The sequence below is a fragment of the Centropristis striata genome, chromosome 2 (assembly GCF_030273125.1).
Source record: "Centropristis striata isolate RG_2023a ecotype Rhode Island chromosome 2, C.striata_1.0, whole genome shotgun sequence".
NCBI lineage: Eukaryota > Metazoa > Chordata > Actinopteri > Perciformes > Serranidae > Centropristis > Centropristis striata.
Genome location: NC_081518.1, coordinates 5,483,614 through 5,498,024, shown reverse-complemented (window position 1 = coordinate 5,498,024; position 14,411 = coordinate 5,483,614). Strand labels below are relative to the sequence as shown.

General features: G+C 42.5%; 1 protein-coding gene and 1 long non-coding RNA gene across 7 annotated transcripts in view; one reads left to right on the top strand and one right to left on the bottom strand.

Annotated features, from left to right (window-relative positions):
• Window positions 1-14,411, bottom strand: part of LOC131985680 (uncharacterized) — a 253,194-nt gene that overhangs the window by 19,234 nt on the left and 219,549 nt on the right. The gene's annotated exons all lie outside the window — the stretch shown is intronic.
• Window positions 1-14,411, top strand: part of sox6 (SRY-box transcription factor 6) — a 150,216-nt gene that overhangs the window by 47,697 nt on the left and 88,108 nt on the right. For all 6 annotated transcript variants that reach the window (XM_059350823.1, XM_059350842.1, XM_059350833.1 and 3 more), the window contains 2 exons: window positions 1,705-1,945; window positions 5,130-5,340. In XM_059350823.1, the coding sequence (XP_059206806.1) occupies window positions 1,705-1,945; window positions 5,130-5,340 (452 nt within the window). The remainder of the gene's footprint in view (window positions 1-1,704; window positions 1,946-5,129; window positions 5,341-14,411) is intronic.

Below are 14,411 nucleotides of genomic sequence, written 5' to 3'. Positions count from 1 at the left end.
TAAACCAAGAGTAAAAAAAACTGTCCTGCTTTTAATTGTGGAATTGCAACTTTTGCACTTCCATCATAGTTTTGAAAGTTGCTTCATGAGTTTTTGAAAAAGCACATTGAATTGCCTTTGTTTTTGAAAGGTGCTATACAAATTATAGACAATATAAATTCATCAATGTGTGTACATGGACAATACAACTCATTTGACAGACTTCCTTGAGCAAAACCAAGAGCTATTAGACCCAAAGACCTTGTTCATAAAAGCCTTTCTTCAATGGAAGACAACTTTCCCTATCTCTCAGTGTCTGACTCTAGCGCAAGGACACCGTCGCACCACTGCCTGCCTCAACCTTGACAGTCCGCCCCCCCTCCCTCTCTCAAACCCCCCAGGCAAACTGAGGGTGGAACTAAAGTGCTGTCACACTGACCCCTGTGGATAGAGCAGGACAACGGGGCAGCTGGTGATCACTGATCAAATGTAATACAAGAAGAACCCTGAGCATTTTGTCACATACAAACACAGGCCTGTACCTTCACACCCCCAATCTCTCTTTCTTCTTCCTCTCATGCACACTGACACACACACATTGTAGAGAAGATTGAGCCCTAAGTAGTCACATCCTAGTTGTAATGGTCAATGTCTTGTAGTTGGAAAAATAAGAAGCAGAACAACAGCTCAGGGAAAAGAGGATTAGGGGTTAAATATGCTCCAGCTCCTTCTCTCCACTTCACATCAGTAGGAAGGCCATATTATCCCCTTTTTAATTTAATACAAAATGCATCATTAGATTTGCTTGGCACAGTGTTTAATTTCATTCATTGTAGCACACAGCATGAGTGCGGCCTCATTAATAGTGAGAAAACGGCATTGGTTGTGTAAATTCCACACCAAAAAGAGTTGTGTTGCAAGAGAAAAAAAATTAGAATTAACATGAGTTTCCTTTGCACCTGATATGTCAAGTACACTCTTCACTGTAATATTCATGAAAGCATGTTAGAAATTTGTGAATTTAGTCCTCCACTGTTAGCTTTTGATTTTTAAGCTGCTTAAGTAGGATTTGTTGGCCCGAGGGAACACTGTCACACCAAAATGTTAATAATTTCCTAATTTGACGAGTGGAAACAAAAGAAGACAAGGCTGGTTTTTGTGTGAATTTGATTGCTTCGGAGTTTAACAACTCCCCATGAGCAAAGTGATAAAATGCTTGAAGGACAAAATCAAATCAATTCAGAAATAAAAATGCAATATTATCCCATAAAAAAGACAACCTTGTTTTACATCTCTGTGTATCAGGAGTTAACTTTGTGAGGCTTTTACTCTTTAACTGGATGCTAGTCCCACTGCCTGGCTGACCTACTGCCTGAGTAACTGTCTTGGGGTTTGGGCCAAGACCCAAGCAGGCGCAGTTCCAGCCCCTAGATCAAGCCATCCATCTGCATTAAACAAAGGATTAGGGACCCCACTGCCTGCTCCAAACTCCAGGCCAGAGCCGCTACAGGCGACAGTCAGGTGGAGCATTTAATCCATGCAGCATTATCTGCTCAGGTGCACCACTTATAATCCCAGTTTCAGCCATGCACCGTCACTTGCAAGTAACTGCCACTCATGCAGGAAACACTCACGGAAACAACATGCCTTTTCGTGTTTTCTTGATGATCCTCGTTAGATATAATTTCCTTCTCTTGACCCTATTCTCATTTTCCTGCTCCACAGCAGAGTCATGTCTTCCAAGCAAGCCACGTCTCCTTTCGCCTCTGTGGTTGACGGGGATGATGCCATGAGTCAGGAGCACTTGTCTTGGGAGAAAGAGGAGAGTGCCGAGGCCCATGGCACACCGCAGCTGCCCCTGCACAGCCTGCTCCATGGAAAAGCCCATCCCGATGAAATGCAGCCGCTCAGCAGCGTGCCGCCAGAGAGCGACTGGGACAGCTTGGTGTCAGCCCAACAGCGCATGGTGAGACATGTCAACATACTACACACATACAAGAAGTGAATTAATTCATTAATTAATTAATGAAGCTCAGCCCTTTTCATTCTTATTTGATGCCATGGTACAAAAAATAGAAAATGTTTCAGTGCTTGTGCATAAACAGTTAGGTATCTGGAGTGCCGACCAACCCAAAAACTGTGAAATAAGACAAACACAAATAGTGTGTGCTGCCTTGATAAGAAAACAGGATTCAACATTCAGATTTGGCTTCCCTTCTTATGTCACATGCAGGCTTAGAAAATACCCCCATCGGAGTAATTCCACCCACGGCTTGAGAACTACCTTTGCAAAGTCGTACCTTATTTTTCTCAATAAGCCAATAATAGCAGACTGGGCTTCAATACAGGCCTTAAAATGGAGTGTTTCACGGTTTCAGACCGGCAGTATGACGGTGCACTGTCTGTCCTGCGTTAGGTATTAAAGATCTTGACTCAGCAGGCACATATTGTTCCTGGCTTGTATAATGAAGCTCAGCTGATAAATCCCTATGAAACCTTCTTCTGGGGTTTTTAGATCGGCAGCTCCGCCAAACCCTAAAGCATCAGCTATTATTAGGTTAAACAGAGGACCTCTAGCTCTCCCTTTAATAACGCGAATGGCCCATAAAACCACATCATGACCGATGGAAGGCCACGATCCGGTCTCGTTGCCATTAAAGAAACATTCCTTGTTCTCGTCCGTTGCTGCACGTGTGTTGTTTTTCTTGTTGTGTATAAGCTACATGTGCAGCCAGAGCCCAGACGCTGTACATTGTGAGTGTGGAGCTGCTTTGATGTGAGCGGAGCGAGGAAGAGCTCAGGCACTTGTGGGCTATAGACATGGGAGGCAGGTGGTTGTGTGTGACAGACGGGTCCGTGGTAAAGAGACCCTGAGGGGCTCTGAAGTAGCTCTGCAGTCGGCCACTGAGACCCCCCAACACCTTAGCATTGCAGCACAACGCACATGAAAAAAACAACACATAGACATGAACAGCCTCTGTAGCAGACTGCTCATGATGCTGGTTGGGCATGTGCAGGTCATTGACAAGCAAAGGACTGCTCAGGTGTTGTCTTCATCTGTGGCACATTATGGGATGTCAGTTACAGAGTTTTATGATGTCGAACTAAAAACACAAAGAAAAAAGTTTATAAATACCAATATCGAATCAATTTCAAATAGTGTAATACTACGAATTATCTACTACTAATAATTATTATTTGTATGGTGTAAGTGATTTACAAAAATACATTTACAAAATGTACATGACAACAAGTCAAGTCATATCAGTCCTAAATGATGGACGTTTTCACCTTTTTTAGGTATAATGGTGCATTCACATGCTCCTCGGATGGTCCCATTTCACATTTTGGGAAGCTGTACTTTTTTATATTATTTCATTATATTTGTATTTAATCGCTCAGTGCATTTCAACACATTAGCAGCTGTTTTCAGTATCTGCAAGACAAAAAAGAGCAAAGGAAATAAAACAGGCCAGCAAAAGCCATGAAATATGATCGGTGAACAAATGTTTTAAATTATTCTGACAACACATGAATGCAACAAGAATGCCTTATTTCACAATGTCAACGAAAGTGGAAATTAATATGAGAACTCGCCATGATTCAAATCCACTCCTCGGCCACACCCTTCCATGAGCAGTCTTTCTGTAATTCTGCTGATAAACAAACAGATAAACCGCAGCGCAAACATAACCTCCTTAGCGGAGTTAAAAATATAAAAATGAAGAAACAAACAAAACAAATCTTCATTCATTCTCACTTCAAAGAGTAAGTGGGAGGGAAGGGGGCAAAACGAGAGGAAAGGTAAAATGGAGGACGACGGGGAGAGATGGAGAGAAGAAAAGGGAAAGGCATAAGGCGAAAGGAATGAGAGTGTTGCCTTTGCTGATTACCTGACTCCACTGCTGTGCCATGCGTCTGTGTGGGCTGTGCCCTGAACCTGCGCCAGCTGATTAACCCAGCACCGCTCCACTCCCCTCAAGCACTCTCCACTGTCTCTGCCACACCGCATAATCATCCAACACAGGGCTGGGAGGTGCAGAGTAGGCCGGTAGGTCGTGCCACCCTGGCGCTTGGTACCAGACCACCCTACACACCACTGCAGCTCTGCCTGGAGCTCAACATGCAACGCAGGGATGAGAAATTGGCACCGACAATGCTCCTGCCCCATTTACTGCATTCCTGTCTTTTTATTTTGGATTGTCAGTGGCTCCAGACATGGCTCTATCATTTAACCCTGCTGTATTACACTCTTATCACACTGCCGCTGATGAAAGCTCACTTTTCCACGATAGGCGTGCAGTACGTGTTGGATACAGTGGTGTGACATGTTTATTCCCTTCACTAAGAGGCCCAAAGTTTAAATCAGAGCTAACTGTTCCCCCGTTAAAGGCTGCAAACTCCTGGCTGCTTAGCCACCTTCTGCTTTCTCAGACTCCACAAACCATAATTAACACCACCTTCTGTCAGACGCAACCCTCAGCCATGGTCTGTGTGCTGACTATACACTCCCATGTGCAGAGTATTCTCTCCCTCTCCCTCTCTCCCATTCTTCTCCCCATTTCCTTCATGTCTCTGTTTGTGCACAGGGAGCACTCAGCCAGTCAGCCAGAGACAGGACCCTTAGTTAAATACTAAACCATACACAGGTGGGACTGAAAAACAACAACAGCTCGAGACAGGACACAGATTTACGATGGCTCAAGGCACTCAGCTGAGAATAGGTCTCCACTAGAAAATGAACAAATTACACAGCAGTCACCCGAACACAAATGCACACTCAAAAGCAATTTGAGAAATTACAGTTGGGAGGTTTCTCTGTGTAGTCTCTGCAGATGAAAAGTAAAGAGCACATTATGGATATGCCCTATGAAAGTGTACCTCATCATTTCATCTCAGTTTTTCACTTGTCATATCTCATTTACCAGCAAAGCTAGCTCTGTAGAAGACACAGACGCTACTGTATGAAAGCCAGAGAGGAGCTATTTGATATGGCCAAATCGCCCCTGAGCTGCAAAAATCCAGCAATCACTGCAATTGAATGAAAAACTGTCAGAAAGCTTAATGGAGCCCTGACAGAAACACACTCATCATTTCATACAAATCCTGTCTCTTGTCGCCACCCCTCCCAACTTTTGTTTGTCTTACAGGAATCTGACAGCAATAAAGTATGTTCCCTGTACTCCTTCCGGAACAATTCCACTTCCCCACACAAGCCGGAGGAGGGGGCCCGGGAGCGAAGTGACCTGCTGAGCGGATCAGCGTTTGGAACTCCGGAGCGCCGCAAAGGAAGCCTGGCAGACGTAGTGGACACGCTGAAGCAGAAGAAGCTGGAGGAGATGACAAAGACAGAGCAAGACGGTACGACTCCCTGCCTGTTTGTGTGTGTGTGTGTGTGTGTATGTATGAGCGTAGGAATACTTTCTTAAGTTCGTCTGATCTTTTGAATTTTTCCCTCTTTCTTTCCTCATAATTTTCTAACTTCCTGTCTGTCCGCCTTTTTTCTCTTGTATCTCTCCATCACATGCACTCACTCACGCGCGCACACACAAGCTGGGAATACTGACGTTACAGTGTTTCCAGTTTGTTCTGAACCTTTTCCAATGTGACAAAGACTGTGTGGCAGTGCACCTCAGCATAAGTGTGGTCTTCTTCCGTGCCAAGGCAAACTCTTTGACTATAAAACTCATAGTGCTGACCTGATGCCAGGAACATTACCTCTTTTTATTTTGCTACACAGAACACTTTTCACTCAGCGCCGTTATTCATCAAAGTTTGCTACCCACAAACAACCAAAGCCCTTCTCACATCCTATTCAACACATCACCAAGATTTTAGACTTTTCATTTTTCCTACAATTGCATGCAGAGGGAAGAAAAAATCCTTTTCTGTGATAAGACTGTTTGGTCTATGTCATATCTGCACCCCGTTTCACCCTGTTCCCTCCCACAGCCTGCAGTCTATCAAGAGTATGGCGGAAAAACAAATATTTGAAAGAGCTGCTGAAACACATCCCCCTTCTTAATTAGGGCTGTAGTAATATAACTACATCCAATCAAATGCTAAACCCCCTTGGGAATGCATGTGTCTCATTTAGTGTCTGGGGAGCTCTTAGCTTAAGCACTTCATCAGACGAATAAATTAGACCTCAGTTAGCCTAAAAATAATTTGCCACTTCTTTTTTAAGTGTTCGTACGGTGATCTTTGTATCAGAGCATCACAGGCCTCTCACCAGACAATCGTTTAGTCACATCCTAATATGTTGACTGATTGTTTGTGGTGTCGTTTAGGTAATAAAAGACCGGGCAATGGGCCCTTATTTATCTAAACACCTATAAATTGGAAATTAATCAGAAAGTTTTAATTCTTGTAATGAAATGACCAACAAAGGATTTGAGGTATTTAAAACATTAAACACACAAAACATGCCGATGCACACAAGCATATTGTTAATAATGCCTTTTATATTATCTAACAATAACTGATATATTAATTTAGCAAAAACATAATAATACTAATCAAAAAGGTAAAAGCCCCTGGTGGTGGAAGAAGTACTCAGATAGCAATATCACAGGGTAGAAAAACTGTTACAAGTAAAAGTTATGCAACAATAAAATTAAGTAAAAGTGCAAACATATAATCATCATCATCATCAAAAAAAAAAAAAAGTAAAACTACTCATTTTGCAGAATAGTCCATTTCAGAATAATATATATTATATAATTGGCTTCTAATTATCAATATGTTATTGTTGCAGCTGGGCTGATTTTAATTACTGTATATACTGCTGGGTAGTTGAATCTATAAAATTGTATAATAATTTATTAATCAATAAATTTTTTGTATGAATAATTTACATTTTGTGAAGTAAATAAAGGTATCAAATCAAGTGAAGTACAATTGTTGCCTTCAAAATATAGAAGTATAAAAGTAGTTACTTTCCACCACTGATCTCATTAAATACTCATAATACTGAAATACAGCAGATACATATGACTCAGTGAAGAGTTTCCATATTTTGTTCATGGAGGTTCTATCTGAATGCTCATCACGTCAACAGACATATTATATTAAGAATATTAAGAATACGCAGCATTCCAGCTGCTGGTCTTAAATCTAGAGCTGATCTGAGGACACACAGCTCACAGAGCCTGACAGGGCAATCTTAAAAAAATAATGCAGCGATTGTTAGTTCTTTGTTTAATCCTATATGTCGTATGCGTCGTTGCAGAGTTGATTTTCAGGGCAACATTGTCAGTGTTCTGTGTAGAGACTGTAGCGTTATGATAATGAGCCCCAGCTGGTGAAGGCTGGTTGTTGCAGTAATTTAAATGGTCAAGTGCAGCTTGTAATCCAGGGCCGTATGTTAACGCAGGGAGGAGAGGGTGCTTTAGAGTGCCATACAGCTGTTTTAATCTCCTGTTAATAATAGAGACTTGGTCTGCCTCATGCGCTGTGTATCATCGCCACCTAAATAAACTCCCTTGTTGAAGGAAATTAGTTTCCGAGCAGGGAACACAGCAGAAGACAAGAGCCTCACAAAGTTCAGTATGCTGTCCCCGAGCAGCAGGAACTGAGAGATACTCTGTTCTTGAGAGCACTTGAGGAAGCTTCAGTGGTGATGATCAGTGATTACTGTAAAATGGAGGGAGAGGAACTCTTAGAAAACTGCCAAAGGAAAACCTCACAGAAATGATAATCGTATGTCTTTGTTTATGGAGAGAGACACTGTTGGAAATTGAAAAGGGCAGGATTAACCTATTAAAGAACATACAAGAAGGTTGGAGAAGCCATTTGTTGTCTTAATGATGCTGCTAATGTGTCAGAAGCAACGGATGAGCTAAATATATCGCTTATCTAAGCATGACAACTGTTGTGTCTAATTCTGCTGCTCCGGTGCCTGCCTGGTCGGGATCACCGAGCTCCTCAGAGACTCTTCACCATCTGCTACCATTCTTCTCTGGGCTTCCTTGTCTGGTCAGGATAGTTCATTGTCCTGATGGACTGAGGATAGACGCAGTGACCTCAAGTGTAGAGGGAAAAACAAATGGTCTGCGGCACAGTTTTCACACAGGACATTGTAATGTGATATTCCACTTAACCCATTGAGGCCTAAAACGCTTATAAAACCTCTGGGTGATTTTAAAATAAGTCCCTAAAACCTGAAGTTTTTCTGTAAATTCAACAGAAATATCAACGCTTCTACTAAATAATAGATTTTTCAGCCTCTGTAGCAGATAGAAATGTAATTCAAAAAGTATTTGAGAGCTTATACAAATACTACAAAACGACTTATCCACTTTCCAGGCTTCAATGGGTTAAAGTGATGTTAAGGCTAAAAAGCCTCCTGGACATAATATCCAAATATGAGAATATTTGTAGTAAAAATAAATCGAAAACACAGTACCTGAATGGTTAGGCCTAAGTGGAGAAATTATTTTGCTAAAAATTACATTTGAGCAGGAATAAGCAGGTAAACATGAAGACCAATGGTGCATTGATGTGCTCCTTGTATGATCCCATTCCCCCAGCTGGGAAGTTGTATTTCATTTTTATTTCGACATATTTGCATTTTATTGTTTGGATCATGTAAACAACGCGTTGCTAGCTGTTTCCAGTATTTGTGTGACAACAAAGGGGCAAAGGAAACAGATCAGGTGAGCCATTTAATCTAAATTTTCCACTTATTTTGACATTACAAGAATGCAGCACAAACACCCTGTCTTGCAACATAAACAAAATGAATTTGCGTATCCGCTACAAGACTCATATCTGCTCAAAATTGATTAGGTTCTCCCTTTGTCCATGCATACACCCTTGCAAATTTCCAGAAAATTGGGCCAGTAGTTTTTCCCGTAATCCCACTGACAGACAGAAAAACAGACAAACAAACTAGAGACAAACCGCTCTGAAACCATAAACTCCTTGGCGGAGGTAATACATTAATAAACAGTCATATTTTAACTTCTTCCACTAATACTGCATATGTCTATTCAATGAAAATTGATTGGCCAGTTTCCTTCATTGACCATGATGCCTTATAAACATTAAAACAATAGAGGCGGAGCTCAGTATCTCCTCCATCCTTCCATCTCTATATATTTGTACCCTTTCACCCTCTCTATCCTTCCACCCTTCCTCTCCATTTCTGGTCCTTAAAGTGCTTTAAGTGCTTGTGACTGTGCTAATGAATGAAAATGTCCTCCCAGCAGCGAGCACCGCATTTAGCTGAATAGTCACCTTTGCTGTAAAAGCTCTATTAGGCCCAGTTGCCAGCAGGGCTAACGATTGTGCCCCATGTTTATTTACTAGGTATTGTAAATGCATTATTTATGGATAAGTCTCCAGACAGCACTTGTCAAGAGTTAAAAATGTCAGTATAAAGTATTAAGGGGAAAAAGAAAAATAGCCACCATTATAAAAAGTCAAGGTGACCTTGATTTGATTCACATGCAATTAGAACAGTTTTATATAATGCACTAAAGTATGAATCAATACTGTGCAAGTCAACACAGAAAATACTTTGTGTTGAGTCTTTATGATCGTCCCCCAAGACAAGGACGGGTAATTGGGTTTAAGCTTCCTGTCTTAGCTTTTAGGGATTTCCCTGGGCTCAGTATCTACTTGTTGAGTCTTTGCCAGTAAAACCAGCACAGAATTAGATGCACTACTGTCATAATGAGACGAGGGAAGTCTCTTTTTTTAAAGCTGCGTTCCATAAGAATTCATATTTCAGTGTTACAGTTTCTTATTAGTTAAAGTGGCTATAGAAGTTTTTTGCTTTATCCAATGTGGTAAATGTTAATAGCGATAAAGTAATAATTCCACCAACATTTAGATTGGTTTCCTATAAGCTTTCACTATGTAATTATATATCAACACAGAGGCTTCGTAGTCTGAATGGAGACGACACATTGCCTTTCACAATAAAAGCTTACCTGGGAGTATATCGCAGCTTAACAAAACAGCCAACAGTAGCTATCCTCTGGCAGCTTAAATGGTAGATGACAGATTCATAGCACTGCGGTCAAGGTTCAAAATGGGATTCTTACAGTTGTTTCTTGTTTTGCACACAAGCCAGGCTGCTAGCCATGTCGCTACCGCTAACTAATGCTAGCGGATAGAAAATGAACCAGAAGACCAGCATGTTCTTCCCCGAAATTTGGGAACAAATGCTTAAAAAACTTAAAAAGTGTTTCCTGTGTTGTTGGTTGCTGCTAGGTTGTACACTCTTAGGAAAATGGAAAGCAGAGACAGTTTAGAGGTGAGACTATATCCATGGGCAGGTCATTACCAATGACAGTAGTGATGATAAGCACAGATTATAACAAGTATTTTGCTCTAGAATCTCCAAAGTAAATACTGGAGCCATTTTTTTTTACAAGCCACATATCTGATGAACAGGTGTGATCTAAGGTAATTTAACATAGCTGCTAAACTGACAGTGGACACTTTTCACATATTAATATTACCTATAAATATTACCTAAGAATGAAAAAAAAGAAAGAAAGAAACAGAAAGTAAAATATTTTAATACTAAGGTGGGAAAATATAAAACGCCATAAGAGGATGCCTAATACTACAGCGTTTTAGACCAGTCAGAGTGGCTACAGTAGGTACTCAAGCAGAATACTCAACACCTGGAGCCCTTTGACAGAGTCATGGCTAATTAGCTTAGCAAAGGGGAGCCATACCGCCATTCAGCCAAAGTGCAGCCGTCTTTCAATCTCAGGTAGAAAAAGATATTTAATGGCTACGGAGAAAGAAGAGCTCCCTCTTTTACAGCGGCAGACAACCTAACAATTGCTCGTAAACAGAAAACAGCGCAACATGATGTGCCACTGTGAACTAATTGTGTTTGCGGACGCGGGGTTATACGTGAGTACTGTATGTGATCCTGTGTTTTCACTTAGACCTTTCTTTCTCTCCCTTCGCCTGTATCACCTCTCCTCTATTTATAGGTGTAATCCCCCCGGCGAGGTTGTGTATTATCACTGTGTAATGACTGTGCAGTAGGTTGAGTGTGGGGGAGTGATCAGCATTGTGTGCGTAGCCCCAGGTCATTATCCTCTATTACAACGGGCCATGTAATGAGATTCAGGGATGGGTGAAAGCTTTGGAAGAGAATAGGATCAGCTCTAAGCCTGCGGTCTGATTAGCACTGATGAACTCTTGACTCTGTTGTAACACTGTCCCCTGTCAGTGTCACGGCCCCTGCTGACTCCACATGGAGAATCACTGGAAATTGGCTGCAGGTGCTTAATAGCACCAACAGCTTTATTTCAGGAAATGTATTTTGTTTGAATGTAGCATTAAAAAAAGAGAGGTTTTCTAAAGGTATAACCTGTATAATCCAGCCTGGTTTATACATTATATTATAAAAAGGACCCATTCCCTTCCCCCAAACAGACTGATGCACCTTCTCCCCTCCTCTTTTAGCTCCCTCCCTTCTCCCCTCTCCTCTCATCCCAGCTGCCATGTCATCTGGTTCTGCTTTATCCCACCTAATTAATAGGAATCTTTGTTATAATGATCTGAGCATGAGCCTCTGACTCTATGCATATGCAATGAGGGCTGGAAATCCAGTTGCCTTGGTTGCAGATTTTGAGGCATTCTTCACACATAGCTGTACGCGGCCTCTCGCTGAGTGCTGCATCCTACCGGACGGCGTTGGGCCGGGACCCTCCTGGCAGGACACACACACACTGGCCGAGCATCAGTCGAGCACCGGCATCTCTCCCGTGTTCCCACTTCCTTTAATAATCTGTTGTTGATTCTGTCAACGTGATTTCAGCAAGCTACTTATCTCGATTCAAGTAATCTATTTGATCATATAGGCGATATAGACTGGTGTGTGTGCTTGCCTATACTCTATGTGTCAGTGGGGGCCATCCTGTGCATGTGTGTGTGTGTGTTCTCTCTTGGCCTGTGGCGTGGTGCACCAGCCCAGCGGAGCAGTGCTCTGGTCTGTCACTTTTGTTTGAATAGGTAATGTAGATCTGTTCAGGCTGAAGAGACATGAGCTGGAATCGCTTGTTAGGACACATGATCAAAAGCGGCTCTCTGCTCTCTGCCAATCAACCCTCTTGTCACCCTGTGAAGCAGACGTTAAATAGATTTTTCGGCTGTATGCCGCGGGCAGCCTGCCAGCCTGACATGTGAACTTTCACAAAAAAAAAAGAACCCCTTCCCCTTTGCTCCTCCCTAATCTCACTTTCCCATCCTCTTCCTTCGTGTCCAGTTTTTTTGCTTTTCCTTTCTTTTTCCTCACCCCTTTTCCATGTTTCCGCTACAACCTCGACACCCCAACCTGATCCAGATCAACACTTTCCCTCCTCCTAAGATTTTTGTCTCCCACCCCATCTTACTCTCCAGTGACAAAGTTGCTCCTGTGCCAGGCTGAGATCAGAGCCCAGGGCTAAATGGAGTGGCTGTATGAGGGGAATAGGGAGCACAGAGTGTCTGGTCCACTGCTGAATTATGTATTTACTATCTGTTCCAAAACACAGCCCTCACATAACACAGGCACATCCCCATAGGACTTTGGAAGCCAGCACAGGTTTCACTTTACACAAGCTAAGATACAGATTTTGTTGCCCCTTTCAAAACGGGAACCCTTTCTGCTGTCTTGGTCATTCAGATGACAAAACAAGCAGCTGCTTCTTCAATGTGCCATTCTTTGCATTCAAGATCACCTTCCCCAGTTCTCATATTCCGATTAGTCAACAGTAGCAACTGCTGTGGAGCATTCCAGGGGCCATCTTCCCGGGTTTCAGCTGTTGAGCGTGTCCCCCTGCACCCACGCAGCACAAAACTCCCATTGTGATCCTGGCTTACTGGCTGCACAGAAACCCCTTGATAGGAGGAAACGGGTGTCTCTGAGAAACAAATCACAGCCAGGGTTACACAGAGGCTTGTTTGTCTTTACGTACCCACACGCTGCTCGTAGGTATGTCTCGTCACTGACATCACTGCTTGTGCAGTAGCAATTTGGGAAAACGCTCAAATATTTATCTTTAAAAACAATAGATTTGCCTCAGTGCTATATGTGGGTGATGTGATCAGCAGCAGTTTGTAATGGCCTGACTGTTTTATGTGACGCTACACTATTTGGAGCGGCACAGAGATGGTGAAATGCTGACACATAAGACGACAGAAGCCATTAATGCTACTATATTAGTCATGGGGCAGTGACGCCTAGAATTGGGAAATAACAGCCTTGTTTTGCAGTTAAAAGGAACATAAAGAGGCACATATACACACAAATTGCATATAGTCGGGACAGTGGAGGAGGAGGGGGGCCGAGGCGGTCAGAAATGGGGAGAACAGGAGTTATTCCACAATGGGATGGGGTGCAGAGGGAGGGCACATGTGTCCTGCTGTGTGTGTGAATGCCTGCAGTAGGGTTACACAGGGAGACTTGTGTGCCAGCTCAGTATCACTGTCCTAGCTGTGGCATTCAGCTCCCAAGCATTCTCCACACATAACTTGACAAAAGAGCCGGTGTCATCTGACCAAGGATCAAAATAGTGTGAGTGTAACTCACACCCTGGGCACAGACAGCCTCTGTGGCCTGCTAATGATTTCAGAGCACATTGCAGGCTTGTTCTGTAAGTCAGACGTACGTCAGCCATGCAGCGAAGAGATCCGCCTCGACACAAGCAAACATGACAACTGGTGTAGATGCAGCCTATTAACATATTTGCATTGTTTTTTCCCCCCAAAACAGCAAGCACGAATGTCTTACAGCAAACTTTGATGGTTTGCTTTTGAACAAAGAGACTATTTAATCAGCAGTGATGAAACAGAGGTTTCCTCCCACTCAATGCGTTTTCTTTCTCCTTGTTCAATAACATTACATGTGCCAGGAGATGAGATGAGGATGTCAGAAGAAACGAATAGAAATGTGTTTTATTGCACTGCAAAGCCTGAGTGCCAATGATTATAATTATTTGACGAACGTCATGTCTCTTTGGAAGTAATTTTTAAGTCTGCGCCGGTCGAGTGGTTAATATGCTTTAAGACCAAGTCGTCAATTGCACATCATGAAGTTCAATCTGTTAGTTGACATTATTATTTGAAATTACGATTAATGATTTGTTGGGGTGACCCTTTGCTATTCTTGTCCCAATTAGCATAATATTGGAAAAAGGAAATTGGGTCGTTAGGCTCCACACAATCATTTTAGTTTTACTGCACCCCCTGCACACCTCATCTTCCTCTTTCCTTCTTCTGTGTCTTCTGGGTGGGTGGCACTTTGCTCCACAAAGCCGATACTGTAAGCCTGTTGTTAGCTTCCCTGTTGTGAGCTGGACCAATGAGCTCAGTCGCTCATGAGAAGCAAATTTCTCCATCTTTGCGCAGCAGGTCTCAGTCCGTATGGCTCTGTATCCCACAGAAAGGGAATGGGCCGATTGAAAAGCAAAGTACAG